General features: G+C 42.6%; 1 protein-coding gene across 1 annotated transcript in view; it reads right to left on the reverse strand.

Moving 5' to 3' along the window:
* The window catches only part of pxdn (peroxidasin), a 131,331-nt gene extending 109,012 nt beyond the window's left edge, over window positions 1-22,319 (reverse strand). Inside the window, exons 1-2 of the mRNA XM_080750606.1 lie at window positions 22,200-22,319; window positions 3,669-3,740 (exon numbers count right to left, since the gene is read on the reverse strand). Of these exons, the coding sequence (XP_080606732.1) occupies window positions 3,669-3,740; window positions 22,200-22,252 (125 nt within the window). The 5' untranslated portion in view covers window positions 22,253-22,319. The remainder of the gene's footprint in view (window positions 1-3,668; window positions 3,741-22,199) is intronic.
* Between the last annotated feature and the right edge of the window lie 2 nt (window positions 22,320-22,321).

The following is a 22,321-nucleotide window of genomic DNA, read 5'->3' on the forward strand; positions in this document are numbered from 1 at the left end:
AGAACAGACTTTAAATGCAATTTGAGATGGCCTTCCTTAGCCTTCGCTGCTAACAGTGTACGGTCTGTCTTGCTAACCATTCGGTGGTTTCCCCCCGTCAATGTGGTTTAAGCGGGACAAGGAGAACCGAGAAACTACTCGAATCATGTCAACGACGTTTGACTTGTTTTGGATGTAGAACATTTGAAAACGTGGGCAGTCACGTCACCGACTAAACTGAGAGACAACACAAACAGACCTTGGTGCTTTGCTGCAGCAGACTTGTATTTCTGTCTTCAAGACATTGGTATAATTGGACACATGGGTCAGAGGCTACCATTAGGCTTCAGGAGGTGTTCTCTCATCTGTTGGACCAAGAGTTTCACAAGGCCCTCGACAATAAGCTGTCGGAAAAGCTGATTTTTATTACTCCTTTCCTGAGGGGTTCTTTACTCCGATACTTTCATTCTTGCCTTGAACATATTCATAATAAACCATTTGAACCCTATACTTTGTCAAGAAGCAGTTTTTTGCCAAATATTACAATAGGGACACTTGGGGGGCTCATGTGGTTAAGAAGTGCCTACTCTGCATGCACAGGATGCGTTCGGGGCTACATATCGTCATTGTCAGGTGGAAACCTTGTATGTTCAAAACCGTTTGTTTTGTATTTATGCACACAACGCCGAGGCGTTGTGTGCTTGTAGATCTGCTGTTTTCACTACTTTTGTGCAACGGCCTTGTAAGATAAAGCAGGGCTTTACTTGGTAAAAGAACATACAAATTTGAAACTTGGAGATACAAGGTTTCCACCCGACAATGACGATATGTTCTCAGTCATGCAAAGATCAGATCCATTGACTGATCTAGCTGGCGCTTCAAGCCGTTCATCTACCTTACTCTATGTATGGCAAAAAATATATATATTCTTCAAATATTTGGACAAGTTGGACTGACACATGCATTGATTATCTCGTCGGGTAAGTGTCAGTGGTGGTCTCTAAGGCGGAGAGATTTGAGAGATTTTTGTCCAGATGGAGTGCCAATACTCCACAGGAACATTTATTTTGCTTTATTAGCTTAGTGATGCCCTGTCTGGTAACCCTGACATATGGCTCAGTGAGTGAAGTGGAAAAATAAATTCCTCGCAGATTATGAGCTGACCTACATGTGTGAAACCACAGCAGGAACACAGAGCTAGAATGTGGCTGTGTGCACTGCACTGCAAACAGCACTTTGTAGCAATGGCAATCGATCCCTAATCTATAGCTCAATGCTTCTTAACCTTCTTTTTTTTTTTTTTTATCTGTTTATTGGTTTTATACAGGTTTTTTAAGGACATACAGGCATACAAATGAATCTATACAATATTGGTTATACTTTGTAGATGAGTATACCACACAAAACAAACACACACCCTCCTCCCCCCCACCCCAGAAACATACATCAGACATATACATTAACTCATTGAGTGCCTATCCCGAATTAGTTCGGGATATATTATCGTATCACAGAGTGCCTATCCCGAACAAGTTCGGGATATTAAAAAAAAAAAAAAAAAAAAAAAATTTTTTTTTTTTTTTTTTTGAAAATTTTTTTTTTGAATTTTTTTTTTTTTTTTTTGGACCCCATCAAATCTGGTGAACATGATTTCAATCGCGATTTTGCATGTTCCACCCCCATACAACCCCATCTAACATACAGGGCAGCCATTTTTGGTTACATTACATGTAAAACATAAGGGCGATTATCTCAAGAATGCCTGAACGGATTTCCAATCGGATTTTTTTGTTTGAAAGCTGTGAACAAACTGCACAAATCCACTCCAATGCAATCCAGGATTGCATTGGATTTTTCAGAGCTCATTCTTCTCTGTTTTTTTCCCATGCATGAGGTGTGCAAGGTTTAATCATGGCTAAGTTGACGAAAATAAGGCTTCTAAAATGCTTGGTAGCCAATAGCTAACTTCAAGCTAACTTCATCCTCTTCCTGTACATGCAGTCATGCACAAAGGAAAGTGTTCAGGCAAGTCATGGCTGCAGGGCTTCTGCATATACCAGCATATCTCTATGGGATTTTCTCTGGCCACTGGGCGCCCTCTAGTGGTGAAAGGGGTGGCACTAAATGAGTTAAACAGAACAAAAAGGAAAAAACACACAACCGAGCCAAAGACGAGACAAAATAAAAAGAAAAAAAAGACAATGCATGAAGGTTACATTTTCATCATTATATATTCTTCATGTGTTCTCCGTGATGACCATTGGCCCATTTTCGAACCACCGTAAGCCAGAAGAGATTCAACGCCTGGCCTTTACATAGTCCATGAAAGGTTGCCAGGTTTTAAAAAACTTTTCTATAGAACCCCGTAGAGTAAATCTTAGTTTTTCTAACTTAAGGTGCTGCATGACATCATTAACCAGCATTTTAAATGCTTCTTAACCTTCTTAACACCCCCACTGGGGACTAGGGCATTCACGAATAGTGATTTTTAGTATTCGAATTATTCGACGTCAAAGTATTCGAATAGTCGAATATTCGACAGGACTGGCCAAACTGTAAAATATTAAGTATGCAAGAGGCAAACATTGTGAAAATAGCAGATCTACATACTCACAACGCCTCGCGTTGCGAGGCGTTGTGAGCATGTAGATCTGCTATTTTCACAATATTTATCTGTGGAACCGAGTCACATAAATACCTACAATTCCAAGTGCTTGTCAGGGTGGGGGTCCCCAGTTCAAATATGTTTATTTTGGGGGTCACGGCCTAAAAAGGTTTGAGAAGCCCTGGTATAGAGCATTAACAAATTCATCCACCAGGGGCATTGACAACTCATTCTTATGACTTCTTATCTAGCCAAGCTTTGTAAACTATATATTTTTTAAGAGAAAACAATAAAAAATAAAAATAAGCGAATATTCGACTTCGGTGAACAACGTCGAATAGTGACTTTGATATTCGAATATTTGGTGAATGCCCTACTGGGGAGTGGGGACCCCCCAAAATAATCATATTTGAAGCGGGGAACCCCCCCCCCCCCTGACAAGCACGTGGAATTGCAGGAGCTAAGGCACTACATTTATTTTCACTCGGTTCCACAATACGATATATTGTGAAAAATCGCTGACCTACAAGCTCCTCACTGCTCTAGCTTGTGATTTCAAGGCAACAGGGTCTATCCCTTCAGAGTGGAGTCTCGCTGTTGCTTTGAACATTCAACATTATGTATTTTACAGAGCCCGGAATGATTGGTGTTTCACAGCAGGATGCATGAACGTAAACTCAGGAAATACTACTATATAGCAGTGGTTCCCACACACTGGGTCGGGACTCACTTTTAATGGGTCCCTTCATCCCCACATTTTGTTTTGAATATAATACCGGTAATTTCAAAACATTTTCGGAAACATTCCCAAAAAAGCAAAATCTTTCATGAATTAAAAACAAATACCATGATTGTTCCTGTATTTACTATTTTCATGAAGAAATCAAAGAATAATCTAAGGAATTCCATACATTTGAAAATAAATGTTTAATAAATAAAGAAAATAGCCGACCTACAAGCCTGTAGATATATTCACTAGTTTGGGTCGCGGGCAAACGTGTAATTTTTCTTTTGGGTCTCGAGCTAAAAGGTTTGGGAACCACCGTACTACAGTATAGGGCCTGAGCCAGAAAAGCAGACTTACAGTGTGTTGAGGTTTTTTAGTCGTCTGAAGGAACCAGGTTGTAAATCCTTGATTTTGTTGAACCTCAGGTCTCTGTGGGGAAGAGGAGAAAATGGACAGTTTCAAAGAATGAACAGTTTCAAAGAGTGTGAGTTTCATTTAATGGTTTAAAATAGTCATACAAATAAATAAAAACCCTGTCCTGGACTCAGTCGTGGGAATCTCAATCAGATGGTTTTCCAGTTATTTGTATAAAGGGTGATAAATGCTAAACGGTGCATTTATATACTGTAGCACCTTTATCCAAAGTGTGTTAGAACAATGTGCACTGCGTTCACTCAGTCACAAACACCTTCACTGCGGAGGAAACCATGCAAAGCGGCAACCTGCTCAACGCTTCACTCAGTGTCTTGCTCAAGGACACATCCACACTACCACAGGAGGATCAAACCGGGAACCTTCAGATTCCCATGCAGCCACTGCTGCCACTACAGTATACTATACTAATCTACTGTGGGAACTTTAGTCCACACAGTACAGCCATCATACGGTAACAATCAGGAGTGATAATTGCACACATTACTCATCTAGCAAGAATGCCATTTATCAAGCTTTAATCATGGAGGTACATTTATGTAATAATTACGCTTAAGATAACAATTAAGAGGCTCTTTGGGGCAGTCGGCGGGTTTTAGCATCACTCTTCCTGCGCTGCCTTACTGAGAGCTAGCCTGCGTAATGGCGTACGATATGACTTTACATGACTCTAATCACTCTCAGTCAATCGGCAAATGACTTAGCATGTCATCATGATAGGCTTGTGGGACTTAGGTGACGAGCTAACAAGCTTTGTTTGGAATAATACAGCAATAAGCCCTGGTAACTTGGCAACGTTAAATCATTCTTAGACCCATGAGGCTTTAACCACGCGGACTGGAGACCTTAACCCATTTAGGCCTAGAATTATTGAATGCTTTAACCGGTGAAAAATAGCAGATATACAAGTTCACAGCGCGGCACGATTTAAAAAAAATAGCAGATCTACAAGCTTGCAGCGCGGCACTCGGTGCCGCGCTGTGAGCTTGTATATCTGCTATTTTTCAATAGTTAAAGCATAAAATAACGATACACAAAATGTGTACCCGTTCTAAATGGGTTAAAACATCGGTGCGTTTCCGAAAGAACTCTGTCACTTGAACTCTATAGCATCCCAAATCTGGGGGTGAACATTCCCCCAAAAATTTACAAGACTGACACAAGCTCACAGTTTGCGGTGTTGCGACACGTTTTGAGCTTGTTGTACATTGGCTATTCTCGGCGAAGATATTTGGTGTAGAGGGGAAAAAGGAGGGGGCCTGGTATAGACCCCTGGGGGATTTCAACTAAGTATATAGGGTTTAAGTGGTTAGCTTTTAATTTCACTTTCATCCGTGCCATTTGTTAAGCATGTTTTCACAAGACATAGAGACAAAACAAGACAAAAAGAAAAAAAGAAAAACTAAGTGGAGCTAACTATTCACACGAGAGAGTCCAAAAGCCTGAGATTGTTTTGCGTTCAAGACAACTTTTTATCTCTGACTTTTGCTCGGCGGAATTCCCTAAATGACTGCCCACCATGTAAACATCTATGCTGGACCAGAAATGCTGCGGACCATCTATGGTCATTCCCTCCTCGATAAACGGCGACTTGTGGTGCAATGAGCCACAAACAAACTGTAACGAGCTGACCGGCATCTGACCCAGCATGACACCGGGAGACCACAGTGTGGGGAAAGCTTCTCCTTAACCACAGAAACAAGATCAGGGAGCCACGAGGAGGAGAGGTTTTATCACTGCACTGGGGGAGAGAGGGAACCACTGGACAGCAGTGCTTCTCAAAGCTTTTCATTTCAAGGTCTCCCCTTAACTCTTGACGGTATACAAATGGAACCAAATCAGTGGTGTAAAGTAACTAAGTACGTTTTCTCAAGTGCTGTACTTAGGGTTAGGGTTATACTTTTGCTTCTACTCCTCTACATATATCTGAGGCAAATATTGTACTTCTACTCCACTACAATTATTTGAAAACATTGAAAACATTTACTAGTTATTTTGTAGATTTTGAATTACAAAACACACATCAACCACTTCAGCCCTATATACATTTCGGCCATTTCGACACAATGCATCACGATGCGACGCATTGTGAGCTTGTAGATTTGCAATTTTCAAAAGATGTTTATACATTTTGAACTTGTGAAATGGGACATTGTGCACAATGAATACTTTTACCACCACACCAAAATGGACCTGTTGGGGTCCATTTGGTTCCATCTGTAGACCGTCTGAGTTACAGACTTGTAAGGCTTCCCCCCTAAAAGGAACCCAGAGTCTCCCTGGAATCAACTTTGAGAACCACTGCTCTACAGCGAGGTTTCTCCAACCAACTCTAACCGACAGCAGTGTGTGGCAGAAAGTTCCGAAGCCCCGCGCTGACCATAAAAAAACAAATACTGAACCATACTGGGTCACAGAAGAACGCAAACATCCTTCATTGATTATGCAAGGCTGTCAACGAGTTGTGACGAACTTAATTTCGATTTCCACAAAATTATTGTGTGGGATCCGAGTGGGTGGATAAACATAATAAAAAAAGACGTCTTTCGCCATCTTTACTCTTTTCAACATTGGCAATGCTTGACAGCCGCCTGTGCAGTCAGTGAAATCAATCCCGAGCGTGCAGAATCTAATTCATCTCTTTTATATCCATAAGCTTTGTGTTCATGTCGCCTAGTGACTGCATACACAATAAGGACTGGAGCCAAATTTTAACCCATTTAGGCCTAGAATTATTGAATGCTTTAACCAGTGAAAAATAGCAGATATACAAGCTCACAGCGCGGCACCGAGTGCCGCGCTGCGAGCTTGTAGATCTGCTATTTTTGAAAAAGTCACGAAAATGTGTGCAAATCTTTGAATATGTATTTTCAAAGCGAACGTTTGTAACTCAAATTTTGCTTCTGGGTGGTCCCTGGAACAAATATTTTGAAATATAAATATCATTCTGGGGTTAGGGTTCACATGAAAAGGTTTGAGAATCACTGACATAGTAGTCTCTCAAGAACAGACTAACTGAGCTCCAGTTACATGTAAGTGAAAAGGACCTTTTCTTTGACGATGGCTGGCCAGATTGCTGACATAGAAACATAGGTTTTTAAAAAAATCTTAGAAGGATTCAAAAGACACTTATAGAATCGGGTCAAAATTCTAATTTTCACGATTTTTACAAAAATAGCAGATCTACAAGCTCGCAGCGCGGCACCGCTGTGAGCTTGTATATCTGCTATTTTTCAATAGTTAAAGCATAAAATAATGATACACAATAATGTGTAGTGTACCCGTTCTAAATGGGTTAAAGAAAAAAGAAAAAGAAAAAAATAAATGCCCCCGAAACACCCAACTATACATTCCTGCGTTTTTTTGCTTTCTCATGTTTCTGCGAAGAAAAGGAAACCGAGCCAAACAAAGTGAACTGATTTCATAGCGAGTGAAATGTTTATGGGTCACTCGCTCTGTAAAAGCCGTCGCATATGGATCCAATCATGGGGAGCCCAGCTTTTTCATACGCTCACTTCCTTTCATATAGGCTAAGCTTGCGAGGGAGGCCGGCGTCTGTGGCAGACACCCTTCCTGAAACTGACACACTTATTACGGAGCCTGGAACTAAATGTGACATTATACAACAGGGGTTTTCAACAGGGGGTCCGGGACCCCTAGGGGGTCCTCAGATTTACTAAAGGGGGTCCTCTAAATCTTTGAGTGATATATACAGTATATATGTTTTTTTATATGAACCACTTGAACCCTAATGTCCATATTCGGAGAAAGTTAGCCAAAAATAGAAGATCTACAAGCTTGTAGATCTTCTATATTTGGCAAAGAGGTTTGGTGTAGAGGGGGAAAAGAGCAAACCAAGTACAGAGTGAAAGGTCAAGTTTATTAGGCATTGAGAGTTCAAGTGGTTAAATATCTGAAAACACAAATTGACATGAATCCAACATACACTGATGATTGTGCTATCAAACAATGAAACTATACGGTTGTCCCTGCTTCATCTCTCTCTCAGCTAAGGAGTCCCTGGCCTGAAAACGTTGAAGACCACTGTTATACACAGTGCACACTGGTTATGTATACACTGTATATATAGACTTGTTAGTTTATATCTCACAAAGATATAAAGCCTTACAGGTCTGTGTGGTTACATTTTGTACATAGTGTGTGTATGTGTAGGTGGCAGCTTACATTCCATTAGGTTCTTAATGTCGTTACTGTCGGGCAGAAACCTCTTATCTCTATATGCAGACTTTTTGTATTTTTCACACAAAAGCATCAAAAGTAGCATACAGGGTTTCCTACAGCACTTTACAAACTATACTTTCGTGTTTGTGTTTGTTTAAGCAACTTGTTGAGGGCAAAAATAAGAGTGAATTAAAATTAAGGGAATTCATTTAATTGAATTAATTAAAAATGTTCGTAACCCTGGCAGAGCCACAAGCTCGAAATGTGGCACGAAGCGATGCGTTTTCAGCTTGTCGATCTGCGACTTTTGGCATTTTTTTAATTTGAGTCCTGAAAAGTTACAGCTTGACATTTCGTTTCCAGCCGATATTAAGGTTAGCAATCAAGAGGAAATGACTACATATCTGACCGTGAATCAAAAAGGATCAGCTCATACGCTACTGGGGCTTTCAAAAACCAACATAAAGTCCTCACGATTACATTTTAAGATTAGTGGCAATCAAGCTTGGGCAAGGCCCTCTTGCCAAAGCTCTCTGACAAGATCTGTACTGTAAATATGGGCTCGCTATTTTTGTACAATGAAGTATAAACACAGGTCTTCTTGGTTAACCAATTTAGTCAGTTATAAAAACAATATATACATTAAATATAAGCAAATATGTTTGAGTCTGTTTCAATATTTTTTTTTTGTTAATTGCCCAGCCCTAGCTTGCATACCAACTTAATGGAGAATGTATTGTATTCTATGTCACACCCAGGGATGGGTTAGGGTTCAATGGACAGTCCAAAAAGGACCGCAGGTAAGGAGAGACGTGCAGTCTGTGCGGTTAGGAATACACGTTTCTGAACTGAAGGCAGCGTGCATTGCAGCAGGGAGCAGAGTCAGTGCACTGCCAGGGCATGCAGAGGCAGGGGCCGTCGTACCTACAGTACAGTACAGTACCCGCCTCCAGTTCCTGGAGGGGGGAGGGGTTCACTTCTGTACATGCTGCTTCAGGCAGTACCTCACTAAAGTACAGAGTCAGACATGATGATAAAGAGGTAAAGAGTGTGTGTGTGTGTGTGTGTATGGATGGATGGATGGTAAATGGATTGCTTTCGGGCAAAAAACACAACTTTTTGTGTTTAATTTTTCTATAAATGAACGCCCCTACTTTCATACATTTATTACATTCTACACACGTCATACAAAAGCAGCAGATACGCAATCGCGCCACGTTTCGAGCGTGTAGATCTGCTGCATTTGCCGTTTTTGAATCGTGAAAAGTGAAAAGTTTTGGACATACAGTATGAGGTTTCCACCCGATATGCTAAAGGGGTTAATAATCTAGTGATTAAAGGGGGCCATATGGTCTTTACATTCTTCAAAGTATGTTACCTTGCACAGTGAAACACACTCTACACTGAAAGCGTATCCACCCGTATGTTGGAAATTGATACTTGGATAGATTACTATGCCTGTGATTACAATGATAGACATCGATCGGATATGTTTGCCAGGTGGGTCCAAATGGTTTTTGCAGCACACTGCCCACACTACTGACTGCTGTTTGATGAAGGAGGTGTGTGCGTGCGTGCGTGCGTGCGTGCGTGCGTGTGTGCCTCCAACAGCCTTACTCTTGCAGCTTGCACTGAATAGACATTTCTCCTCTCAGAGAGTAGGCTAAATAAGGTCATGGCACAATTTGCCTTGAACTTGACTGTGGTTATTTGCACTGTGTTCTCTTCGGTGTAAAGAGATTTAAGGACAAAACTAAATTAAATGATCTGCACTGGTAAGCAAAGTAGATTTTGTGGTAAGCACTTCTGGGGAAGAAGCACTCCCAGGCAGTCAATGACTCTATAGTCTAAAATCAGCTGTTCCACTGTGGTTTGTCATCGGCTAGTGACAGACTGCTTTGGGAATAGAATGAGTCACGCCGCAGGAAAAAACAGTAACAAGCATGGCTGTCCGCCAGCAGACAACTCGCTAGCTCTATTGGCACATTCGTTCGAGATTCCTCAGCGAAGGCTTCATTCAGCAACCGGAGGTTGTCGAGGTTTTGCCCCGCCAGAAACAAAGTCGGCGCAGACTGACGAACATTCTGTGCCATTCGCTCCGGAAGTCACAGACAAACTCACAATAATGCTGTGCTCCGACGGCGCTGTGCCAACTGAAGCTATCAGCAACGCAAATCAAAACAGTTGTGCGGAAAAGATACTCCCAACAGTTTATTCCTGTTCTCTGTTCTCACCTAGATGAACAGCAACAACACAACTCTCAAGTAGTACCAAGTAATGAAAGAAACCATCACAAAAACAGGGGAAAAAACAGGGGTTTCATTTCACATGAATTCTGCTTGAAAACAAAGAAACTTTCCTTCCATCGACCCACACAACAGGGTAAGACTGTATGTAATGTGTACCAAGCTGATCAGGATAGGGGTTGAACAATGACAGACTAGCCCAACAACCATTAACCATATAAAGTGTTGTGAGCTTGTACAGTACATTACATCAGCAAGTACTTGGAAGATATTCAGTCAACTGAGTATAGGGATTAAAGGGTGTGTTTCACTTTAAAAATACTTCTGGGTCATTTGTGTGCACCCCAGAGTGTTTTCTATTTATTTTTTTTTTTTTAAGTTGCTTGATTCAATATTTATCTATTGATGTTCATTTCATCAGACACACCTCCTATTAAAAGAAAAACATTGCGACTTCAAACTCAATTTTAACTATGTTAGACTCAATAAAACATCCTTGGTTCTGGTGACTGTCCTATGTGAGGGGCCCATGTTTTTTCAATTATGTTTTTCATTATGATTTCTTTTGAAAAAGCACAGCCCACTGGCACATTAGATGGACAATATCTAGCAGGGTCCTTTCAATGAGTCCAACAGTCTGAAGTTACAATGGGTTCATAAGAAAGAATGTTATCTTAAAAAAATAACTGTCAAGGGTGCACACTAAATCCCAAGAAGACATTAAAATGACAGCAGAAATGTTTTAAAGTGAACTACACCTTTACGTGATTAAAATTGTGAGGGGAAATAAGACACAGAAATGAACTGATATTGAGCATGCCGTTGTTTCCTGTTGAGATTGGCACATTTCACCCAGGTTTTTTAATCTCACTCACGTCACTTTGTCGGTTGACCTCACTCAGCAACGAAATAAACAGAAAATAAACAAAAATAAAAATAAAACAATTCACAGGAGGCAACAGTGATCACCCCATGATGTGCAATCCAATGTAGTTTCAAATGCACAACATTGCAGGCGCTTTTTGAGAGTGAAAGAATGAGAAGACACGTGTGACATGTGTGATCTGGGCAGCTTGCCCCAGGAAATGTGCCAAGCTCAATAGGGAACAACGGTAAATAATCATATGAAAAAGAAAGAAAAAAAGAGCTCTCTACTTCTTAAAAAAAAGAACGTTTAACCTCTCCATATTAGTGGGTTGTCTGTGGGTTTTAGTCTGAGATAAACAGCCCAGAGAGTGGACTGGGCAGATGCAGGGACAACACAGCTGTGTGCCTGGATTAACACAACTTATCGGGTCAATGAGTCTCCAACAATATTAACCTTACCACGGTGGCACTGACAGGTTCTGAGACACGAGACAGATGGGTCACGTCGCTCTGCATTCAGCTCTTCCACATCCCTAATATTTTACAGACCCACAATTTGGATGTGTAATAGTCCTTGATAGAGAACATGGAGTGGAATTATGTTAAACACATAATTGTAAGGATACTGCTTTTCTTGCCAAAAGTGAAGCTATACCGCATCATTATTATGAAGGGCCTTACTGGACTGATATCTTTGTCAGCTGTGCATGTACACAAAAGGACTGACATATTGACATAATAAGCCATCATAAATGATAAGTGTCCACGTGTGAGTGAGCGAGTGTGTGTGTGAGTGTGTGTCTGTCTCCTGTCTGTCAACAACAGCTCTGCTAACGACTTTTCCACATGCTTGACGACTGACTGAAGGTGCTTTAAGTCGTCTTACTTCACAACAGAGGCCGGCTCTCGTCTGAACCTTGGCTTGCATTTAGAGAGTTCATCTGGTATCGTCTTGGGAGGTTGCACTTTACAGTTTATGTTTTAACCACTTACACGCTATTATTACTTCATTGACCGGTGGTCATCCAGGGGTCTAAATACTTGGTACAGTCCTTTTTTCCCCCTCACTCTACAACCAAGTATCTTCAATGAAGAGACTTTCTTCTATTTTCAGTGAATGTTCCCTTACTTATGACATGCCCAGAATAGGGACCCTATTAAGAGTGCTCCAGGTCTTCTAGACCACTGGTTCTCAACCTGCGGGTCGGTCCCCAAATTATTTTGTGGGGTCCACAGATGATTAACTTAATGTGCAACATTGTTTTCTCACTCAACAGTAAACAAACCAACATAAAGTTTAAGATTATAGAGGGTATCTGCACATTTCTAAAGTAATGTAAGGCCTCCAATACCTGTAAAATAAAAAGATTAACATTGGCCATATCGTCAAATATTTGAGGAAGAAATTGTGAAAATAGCCGCTCTACATGCTCACAACGCGAGGCGTCGTGAGCATGTGGATCTGCTATTTTCACAATAGAACAGTGTTATACAAAATGTAATGCCTCAACTCTTAGTGCTCGTCAGGGTGGGGGGGGTCCCCATTTAAAATATGATTATTTTGGGGAGTCGCGGCCTTAGTACTACTGTTCTAGACAGACAGTAGTTTCCAAACATGCACGAGGGAGCTGACACAGCAGGACAATGTCCATGACACTACTTGGGAACAGGATACAGCCACTGTGTTGTGCGCTCTGCGAGGCTGGCTGCCCAGCCGCTCTTAATGATTCCACACGGGAAATTCCATCGAGCAAATGGCCGGAACGATAAGAAGCCAGCCGTCTGATACCACTGGCTCAGGGGGCACGGACCGGTGGCTGTCTGGAAAGCCCAGAGGTCCCCGGTTCGATTCCCAACTCCTCTGGACATTGTTGTGTTTGGAAGTAGGAATGGGACGATAAGCGATATATTATCATTTATCGCGATGAAAAACACTCACAATAATCGTATCGTGGAGATTTAATTTATCGTGATATCGTCCTCCGTCATGCACTGGGATCAATTCACCTTTTATTTGCCAAGCTGCATATCCGGTACCACTTAAACCCTCTATAATTGGTAAAAGGTACTTATAATATATGTACTTGATAGTCTTTTTTTCACTCTATCAAATGTATTTGCCAAAATGTTCCGCCCCAGAATAATGGATTTTGATTATCGCGATAATATTGTTAATCGCGATTTCTTTTGTCACAATAATCGTGATATGAAATTTTCATATCGTCCCATCCCTAGTTGGAAGTGTCCCTGAGCAAGATACTGAACCCCTACCTGCTCCAAGTGAGCAAGTGGGGGCCTCTGCCTCTACCGTCGGTGTGTGAATGTAATGCAAACTGCAAGGAAACATGCAGACCATTTATCATATGGGCGGTGATTTCAAAATGACACATGGCTAGTCAACTTCACATCCAAAACAACCGGGACGGAGAGCAGTTGTTTTGGAACGTGCAATTCAAAGCAAAAATGACATGCCGTTTTAAAAAGCTTGCCGTTGCTAACACGCTGCAGAAATGTGAAGCATATACTGTACATAACATGAACAGTGGACATAATGCTATTTACTGTACACAACAATGTGTATGCCTCAGTTTATTGATAGTGAAAACACCACAATTTAGGCTCACTGTCAAATGAGCTTAAGTTGTACAAATGTAACTGTACAAATGTGTTTTTCAGCAGATTCTTGCATGAGCCTCTGTCAGGAGTGGCTCATAGCTAGCATCTGAGTGCCATGTGTGAACTCTCTCTCTCTCTCCCTCTCTCTAGTTAAGGGGACTGTTTGGCCGTGTGACACATGCCCCCGAACGGTCTTGCCAAGGACTCTCAGGCGTTTCGTGAGTCATTCTTAGTTAAACAAGAACACGGATGGCTCCCCGACGCTCGGTTTCCCGGAGGAAGAACGGTGGATCTGGATCTCCAAACATGGCTGCGGTCGATCGTTGCAAATAGTCATCTAGAAGGACAAAGACGAGGATTTTTTGTGTTTGTTGACAGGGGAGCGCCAGTGCGCAGTGTGTGAGCCTATCAAAACCCCCATGAAGCTGAAGGAGTTGGAATGGTATTATGGAGCTGAGGGCCATTGCAACTTTAACAGGCTGGATATTAACATTTAGGCCTAGAATTATTGAATGCTTTAACCAGTGAAAAATAGCAGATATACAAGCTCACAGCGCGGCACCGAGTGCCGCGCTGCGAGCTTGTAAACCTGCTATTTTTTTAAAGTCGTGAAAATGTGTGCAAATCTTTGATTATATGTATTTTTACATTTTTAAGTGAAAAGGACCTTTTCTTTGACAATGGCTGGCCAGATTGCTGACATAGAAACATAGGGTTTTTCAAAAAACCTTAGAAGGATTCAAAAGACACTTATAGAATCGGGTCAAAATTCTAATTTTCACGATTTTTCAAAAATAGCAGATCTACAAGCTCGCAGCGCGGCACTCGGTGCCGCGCTGTGAGCTTGTATATCTGATATTTTTCAATAGTTAAAGCATAAAATAATGATAATAATGTGTACCCGTTCTAAATGGGTTAAAACAAAAAGAAAGATTATAAAAGAGGGACTGACTCTCATTCAATATACTGAGAAAGAGCTACTGAACGCGAGCGAGAAGAACTTCATATTGTGATAAAATTAAGGAGAGAAAAGGGCCTTGTTGTCATATCACTGCCAGGGATGCACAGTTGAGAGTCGAAAGAGTATGACACAGAAATCACTATAAGACCAGTAAGACTCCCTAATCGGGAGATAAGCGACCGTAGGTGGCTTATCTCCACAAATAGGGCAAAAATGTGTTTTTCCAAAATCTTCCTGATCCATGTTGATGACATGAGTGTAGACATGCTGTGTAGTGATATTCGTGATTTTAGGGCAAAAACTGTAGGAGCAGTGTCCAAAAATGTGTTTTAAAAATCGGCCTGAAGGTGGCGCTAGAATAGGGCCATGTGAGAAATGAGGGGTGGGGTCTCCGTGTTGCCTTGGCGGACGAATAGGTACCGGCCCCGGCTCTCCCGGACGCTCCTAGCCCGAGTTACGGCATTTTATGTGCGCTGCAGTGGCAGGGGGTCCTCCACTGGGGGCGCCACCACTTTTGCATCCGTTCTGGAGCACCAGGAGTCGGTGAGCCCCGTGAGCAGCCCCGTTGGGGTGGTCATTTGGTCATTTTTGCACATTTGGTCATTTTTTACATCTGGGGGTCCCCCAGGGACCTGGGGGTCCCTGGGGCTCCGGGGGTCCTTGGAGGTTGTAGTTTGGCAGTCAAGGAGTGTGTGTGCAAAATTTGGCATGGATGGGGGCAACGGTTGTGGAGATATGAGCAGGGCAAAAGTGTGACGGACTGACTGACTCACTCACAGACAGCCGGTGGAGGTTTTGGTAGTAAATGCGACCTACGGTCGCAATGACCAGAATCCCAATTGTTTTGTTTAGAATGACAACAAATCTCTTTGCCGAAAACTAGCTGAACTACAAACTCACCCTTGCAATGCGCTGTGAGCTTGTAGATGTTCTATTTTTGCGAAATAAATAAATAGGGATACTAGGGTTTGCGGTTAAAACTTGAGTCTTGTGAGATGTCCTTTCAGCATTTATCCAAATTCCCAAAGTGTCATAAAGATCCTATCTGCAGCTGTAAAGTCTCATTGCTCAACCCCCACTGGGTAATTAAGGGTTACAGTATGTTTGGGCATGTGGTCCATTTCTCCTCACTGGTCTTCAATAAAGAGTTTACCGAGTTGACATGGTCACGCTTGCTGAAGAAGTAGGTCAATCTGTGAATTCCAACAACCTATGGACTCCATCATTCAGGAACACGACTTATCAGGAACAAAATGTGAAAGGCAATCTTTAACAACATATTCCACCAAAATTCACCAGCTGGCCTCCTGTCAAAGAGCCACAGGAAGACAAGGGGCCAACGGGTGTTCCTTTCAACAACTATCTTCGGCCCAATCTCCCAGTGCAAATGAGCAAAGCTTTGGGGATTTCAGCGCTTTGCATTCCATAATGCTGCAGAGACCCAGCGCCTCACAAAGCCTGACTGCAGCAAATTCCACACAATGGAACTCCTCTTTCCCCTCCCTGACTCACTCACTCACGCAGTCACTCAGTCTGACCAAGCCATCGGCGGTGGCCATGAGTGACCCAAAAAGACAGAAAAGGGGGAAGAAAATGAGGCGCTAACGTAAGAGAGATGTGGCCCGTGGCCGACCACCGAGTAATTGACCTTTCTGGCCTCAAAGAACTCCGCTTAGGGAGGGTGCCTCGTAAACGTATCTGCAAATTATGACTATTAGTGAGCAGAGCTCTGCCTCATAGTCAACTCAGAGTCATCCCCCAACCCCCATCCACCAGATTATTTGTATCATCTGGGGCAACCTTTGGACTTAATTTAGAACCCCACAGAAAAATCAATGGAGGGCAGGCCCAATAAACAAACTATTAATGCACATCTTGAAAGCCTTTGGCTCATGGGGAAAAGATCAACTTTAAACAGGATATTAATAGCTATAATATGAATGTAGTTTCACACTAACGCTTTATAAACAATGGCACTTAAGTACCACTTTCACCAGAGTGATTGCGCAAGAGGCCACACGAATAATACAAATGACACAATGCGCTTGAGTACCAAAGACTACACACATCAAGAAGCTAGAAAAAAAGGAGGCTTCAACAAGCCACTTTATGAGGCAGTACATTGACACATTTACAGCTGGCATACTCCCCGTTGCCATGGAGCTTGTCATATGTTTGCAATAAAGGCTACACTTTCACAATGCTGAAACAAATTTATGCCTGGTGTGCCAATGTGAAAGCTCGCTCAAGGCACCGCGGTCATAATAACTTGTATTTCAAAACTACACCAAGGGTAAGAAGCGACGCAAAGACAGGTAAATATGGTTATGGCGAATGGCATATTAGGGTACATGTCATGGGGGCACCATTAAAATGCAACAATCATAACACTTCCCGGGCTAAAGCCATTCCTCGAGCTCTGAAAGTGGTAGCAGCCATTTCCAAGTACAGAGGAGCAAGCGTCAACCATAGCTGGATTCATTACTGTTGGCAAAACAGAGCTAACAATGGGAAAGTAATCATTTCTCCCAACTTAGGAAATCCCTGAAAAGGGATTGAGCGGTGTTGTTACAGCGATCCAGTGCAATTTACTGTCATGCCTCAAACGGAGAAGCCCTCGGAGAGAACAGCTGAAAAACAAATGTAAAGCCAGCTAGAACTGAAAGGGAAAAAAAGGGAAAAAAGGGTTTGCATGTTTCGTGGTCCGAGTGCCATGCAGAACACTTGTTGGAACAAAGCCCATGTGCGTGACCGGACTGCTGGGACAGGAGCTTTTCTTCTTCGACCGGCCCAGAGGAAATGGCAGAGAGGGAGAGAGAGAGGGAGAGAGAGAGAGAGAGAGAGAGAGAGAGAGAGAGACGCCTGACACGGGAAGATTTGAAGACAACGCCAACGTTTACTGTGAAACTTGATTTCAAGGCAGATGTTTAACACCTTTATTTGTTGCGTACTTTTAAGACAGAGTCACAGAAATGTAATTTCTATTCATAATGTGTTCCATTCTATTCATAATGTGTTCCATTGCTCAATGACAGGAACACAATTAAATCGTTAATCACATTAGTTATTTGAGCGACTATTGATCGTCAAGTAAGATGTCATAACCGTGACTACTAAGTAAGTACAGTAGAGGGGTCTCTGATTAAGACATGGCCATCTGGTAGAAAGCTGTATATGACACAGACACAAAAAGAAGATGAAAAGATGATTGGAGGAAGGCCCCCGGAAGTGCAACCGGTTCCCTTGTATTCATTATCATTCTCAAACTAAAAAAACTAAAACAAAAACCCAAACACCATACTGACGGAGGCGCTGAGGGGGCTTGTGTAGTGTGTGGAACATCTGACTCTTATGGTATGGTCGGTCAAGCAGGAAATTCCTAGCCAGAGCATGGCATGCTGCCAGCTGGAGAGATGAGAAGGAGGAATGCAATGTCTAGCCTATAATACAGCACTTACTTGCAGCGAGGTGCTTATCTCCACAAATTAACCTAGTGACTTCAGGGGGGAGGGGAAGATAACTAAGGCTCCTGGATCTTGTTTTGTCTGCAGAATGCAGATGCAATCATTATTAGTGGTGTGTGTGGTTGCTATAGGCAACACACTATTGTTCTCTCCTTAGTTTTATAGAGTAGCTTTTAGCCAATGAGGAAGCAGCATTCTCGTTGATGTCACCTTTATAGAGTAAGCCCGAACACATTATAGAAGTAACCTCACTTGAACGGGAGAATGCAAAAACGGCAACTAACTATCTAAATTTTAGTTAGCTATTGTAATTTTTTTGAACTGGTCACGATTCAAAAGGAAGAGGTTTTGGGGACTTTCCTGCCTAGCAGTGCCTACTAGACCAGGGGTCTTCAACAGGGGGTCCGGGACCGCTAGGGGGTCCTCAGAGTTACTACAGGCGGTCCTCCAAATCTTCCAATCCTTTTTATATTAACCACTTGAACCCTAGTGTCCATATTCTGAGAACTGTAGCCAAAAATAGCAGATCTACAAGCGCACTGCGAGGCGTTTGTGAGCTTGTAGATCGGCTATTTTCGGCAAAGAGGTTTGGTGTAGAGGGGGAAAAGAGCAGACTTGTCTGTGGGGGCCCTTAAGTGCAGAGTGAAAGCTCAAGTTTATTAGGTAGTGATGGCTCAAGGTTAAACATCTGAAAACACAAATGGACATGAATCCAAAATACACTGATGATCGTGCTGTCAAACGATTAAACTATGGAATCTAGGAAAGGGTTGTGGGGGTCCCTGCTTCATCTCTCTCTCTTAACTACACACACTCTCCTCCACCTCCCTTTGGTAGGGAGGTGTTCTTAATCCAGTCAAACTACTGTGTAATGGGGCCTAATACGATCAGCCGCTACAGACAGACCACAAAGCAGACTCCTGCTTCTTCACGTTCAGACATTCTGTTTAAGAAGAGGGGCTATGTGCAGAAAAGGCACAAACACAGCCCTAAACCAGTGGTTCTCATGCATGACCTCTTGTGTATTTTAATGATCAATCAGTCAACTGTGTTCCAGCTTGGATCAATGGAACTAACATAGCGTTGCTGTCTGGGGCAGAAACCTCTTATCTCCACATTCTAACTATTTGCGTTTTTGTTTTCTTTGTAAATGAATGCCCTACTATGAACGAACCGCTGCCCCAAACGATGCTTTAACTCCCATACTGTAGCATGGGGAAAGCGAGGCCTTCCGTCGCTCCTTTGGGTGAAGCTGGGCAGGGCAGGGCAGTCAGGACCGGCCTGCCCTGGACCACTTGGTCCCTCCTAGGGCTTGTGGCCTTGCCAGTGCCTGCAGATGTTTGTGAACAAGGCTAATTCTAAGCATGCTGCCTGTGGCTGGGCTGTGGTCAGGGCTGTTTTGAGTCGGCCCTTTGTGCCCCAAACTGACCGGCTCAATGAGGCTCTTTATTTTGGTGCGAGGCCGCGCATTATATGGACACCGAGAGAGAGAAACACAAGCCAGCGTCACATGGCTCAATTAAAGAAAAAGGGTGGCACATATTTAAACGATTCGGGTTCTGTTTCGACGCTTTGTACTCCCGTCAGGCAGGCCGGCTGGCTGGCTGGGGGCTGTGACAAAAGACAAAGTGTTTGGCTGGGTGACCTCGGTTGGAGTGCTGTCGACATGCAGAGACGCATGCACAAGTGGTGGACACAGGGGTCATATACCCCTCCCTTTCATCCCAGATAGGAAGTCAAACATGCCATTTAAGTCCTAGAGCAGTGGTCTTCAACCAGTGGTCCGGGGACCACCAGTGGTCCGTCCCTGAGGGGCTTCCAGGTGGTCCCCAGTTAAGTGATGAAAAGTTGGTAACCAAATGGACACTTATAGCATCTTTAACTCTTGAGAGCATAAAAATGAAACCAAACGGACCCTTATGGGTCCGTTTGGTTTCATTTTATGCTCTCATGGGTCCGCGACTCAGATGCAGAATAAATAATGGACCTTGACATAGGGGTGGGCGATATGAAAAAATACAATATCACGATATTCTCCCAAGCTTTTATCACGATTCTTTTTCACGTTGGTTTTTATGGTTATTTTTCAAGGTACTTGACATTGTACTTTACAAGTATGTTGTAAAGTAGGTCTAAATTGAACTTTACAAGTATGTAACTCTGACAGTATACAAATGAAACCAAATGGACCCTTACAGGTCCATTTGGTTTCATTTGTATACTATCAGAGTTAAGTGGAGACCTTGACATTTTAAAGTTTGAGAACAACTGATTTAGATCAAAATGCAGGTTTGAATTGAATTCTGCAATGAATCTCTGTATTAACGATTAAACAGGATGTTTTACAAGGCTCCCTCAATTGTATCACGATATATACGATATCTCTGAAAAGGCATATCGTGGAGACATTGTATCGTCTCCATGATAATTATCACCATATCGCCCACCCCTACCTTGACATGAAAAGGGTTCAAAACCACTGTCCTAGAGTCTGGCGCCCATGATACCTCTTCAGATTTCAAGGGAAAGAAGATAGGCTTCTCTCTGAGTGATATCTGACTGTTATACAGCTATACATCAGTGGGTGGTGTACGGGACCATGAGGCTAAAGGACAAGGTAGAACAATTCAACATGCATAAGCACAGCTCTGTTGATGAATGCCAACATCCACCTGACACAAGGGTACCATAATGCAACAGGTTCTTCTTCTTTACAGTATTCAAAACCAGTGTTTTTCCAAAGAAGAATTGACGATAACACACCTAAACGGTCGCGGAGCCCCCGAGAGAAAGAATGTGGCTCTGACAAAGTTGAGCTCTCTCTCTCTCGGTCGCAGTCCAAGAATATCTAATTCATTGCACGTCTTTAAGTGACGCCTGCCTGCAAGAGAGGGAGACGTTTGCACTTGTTACGGCTTCCTTCCCAGTTCCCACACAGTAAGATACTCAGTGTTTAATCCATTAACCACTAGTATCCGTGTGTAACTCAAGACAGTGTACAAAATGGAACCAAATGGAACCACAACTATAAGCTCCATTTTGATTACATTTTGCACACTCTCTGACTTGAGTTACATCAACATTGTACTGTGTGCATCCTCTGGATTCCTTTAGGGGGTGTTCCAAGTTGACCCATACAAGTCTGTAACTCTGACAGTGTACAAATGGATCCAAATGGACCCGAACAGGTCCATTTGGATCCATTTGTACACTGTCAGAGTTAAAGGGAGACCGTGAAGTGTAAAAGTTGGAGCACTGCTGGTATATTGCAACACTTTAGCAGGAATACTTCATGTGCCTGCCCTGCACGCATGGGTTCATCAGCTGTGTGACCTAAAAACCTGCTTGCTCCCTGGTCCCAGGCTGAGCCTCAAAACCCAGCAGGCTGCAGCTGAACTCATTGGCAGGCAGGTGTCATAACTTTATGAAATGTCGGTCCATTTCTGCAGAAACTGTATTTTTTGCCATAAATCCTTTGTCCTGCGCCAACTTCAGTCACGCACACATGACATCAAAGAAGAGCAAATTAGAAGAAAGAAAAACCCTCGTAATAAAGTAATGAGATTAATGTTGAGATGAATTGACTTCAAGTAGGCTACAAAGGGACCCCAATGCAAACACAGCTTTCTTGTGGTCTTATATCCTTTTAGTTGACCTTGTATCAGTGTACTTGTACTGTCCTGTACATTTTCCTATGCAAACTTCTAATAAAGTATAACTATTCAATCAAGTTTATCTTTATTTTTTAGGCTATAACAAAATCTCAACAAAAATGCAGTTTTGCAAGACTATAAATGATGAAGCAATGCAGCCTGTTCTGGATGCAAATCCATACGCACGTCTCCAACAGTGGCTTTCCCAAGTAAGTTTCCCCAGTGTGAGTCCCCAACCACAACCCCCGTTAGATTCACACAGGCTTTAGAACAGTGGTTCTCAAAAGTGGATTTCAGGGACTCTCTATAGTTCCTTATTGGGGGTCTAAATTGACCCCCACAAGTCTAACTTTGACAGTGTACAAATGTAACCAAATGTCTGGTTCCATTTGTACACTGTCAAAGTTAAGGGGGAGACCTTCAAAATTCAAAGTCTGAGAACCACAGGCTTTTAGAATAACACTTACAGTATTGTAGTCTGCGGAGAGACCGCCGGCACTGTCTCCAGGTTCAGATGCATGCATCTCACGGTGGTCCTGAAGCACAAGCAGCGGCTGGGACACGAGGACACGCACCGCGGACCCCTGGT

Source organism: Nannobrachium achirus (assembly GCF_963921795.1).
Source record: "Nannobrachium achirus genome assembly, chromosome: 20".
NCBI lineage: Eukaryota > Metazoa > Chordata > Actinopteri > Myctophiformes > Myctophidae > Nannobrachium > Nannobrachium achirus.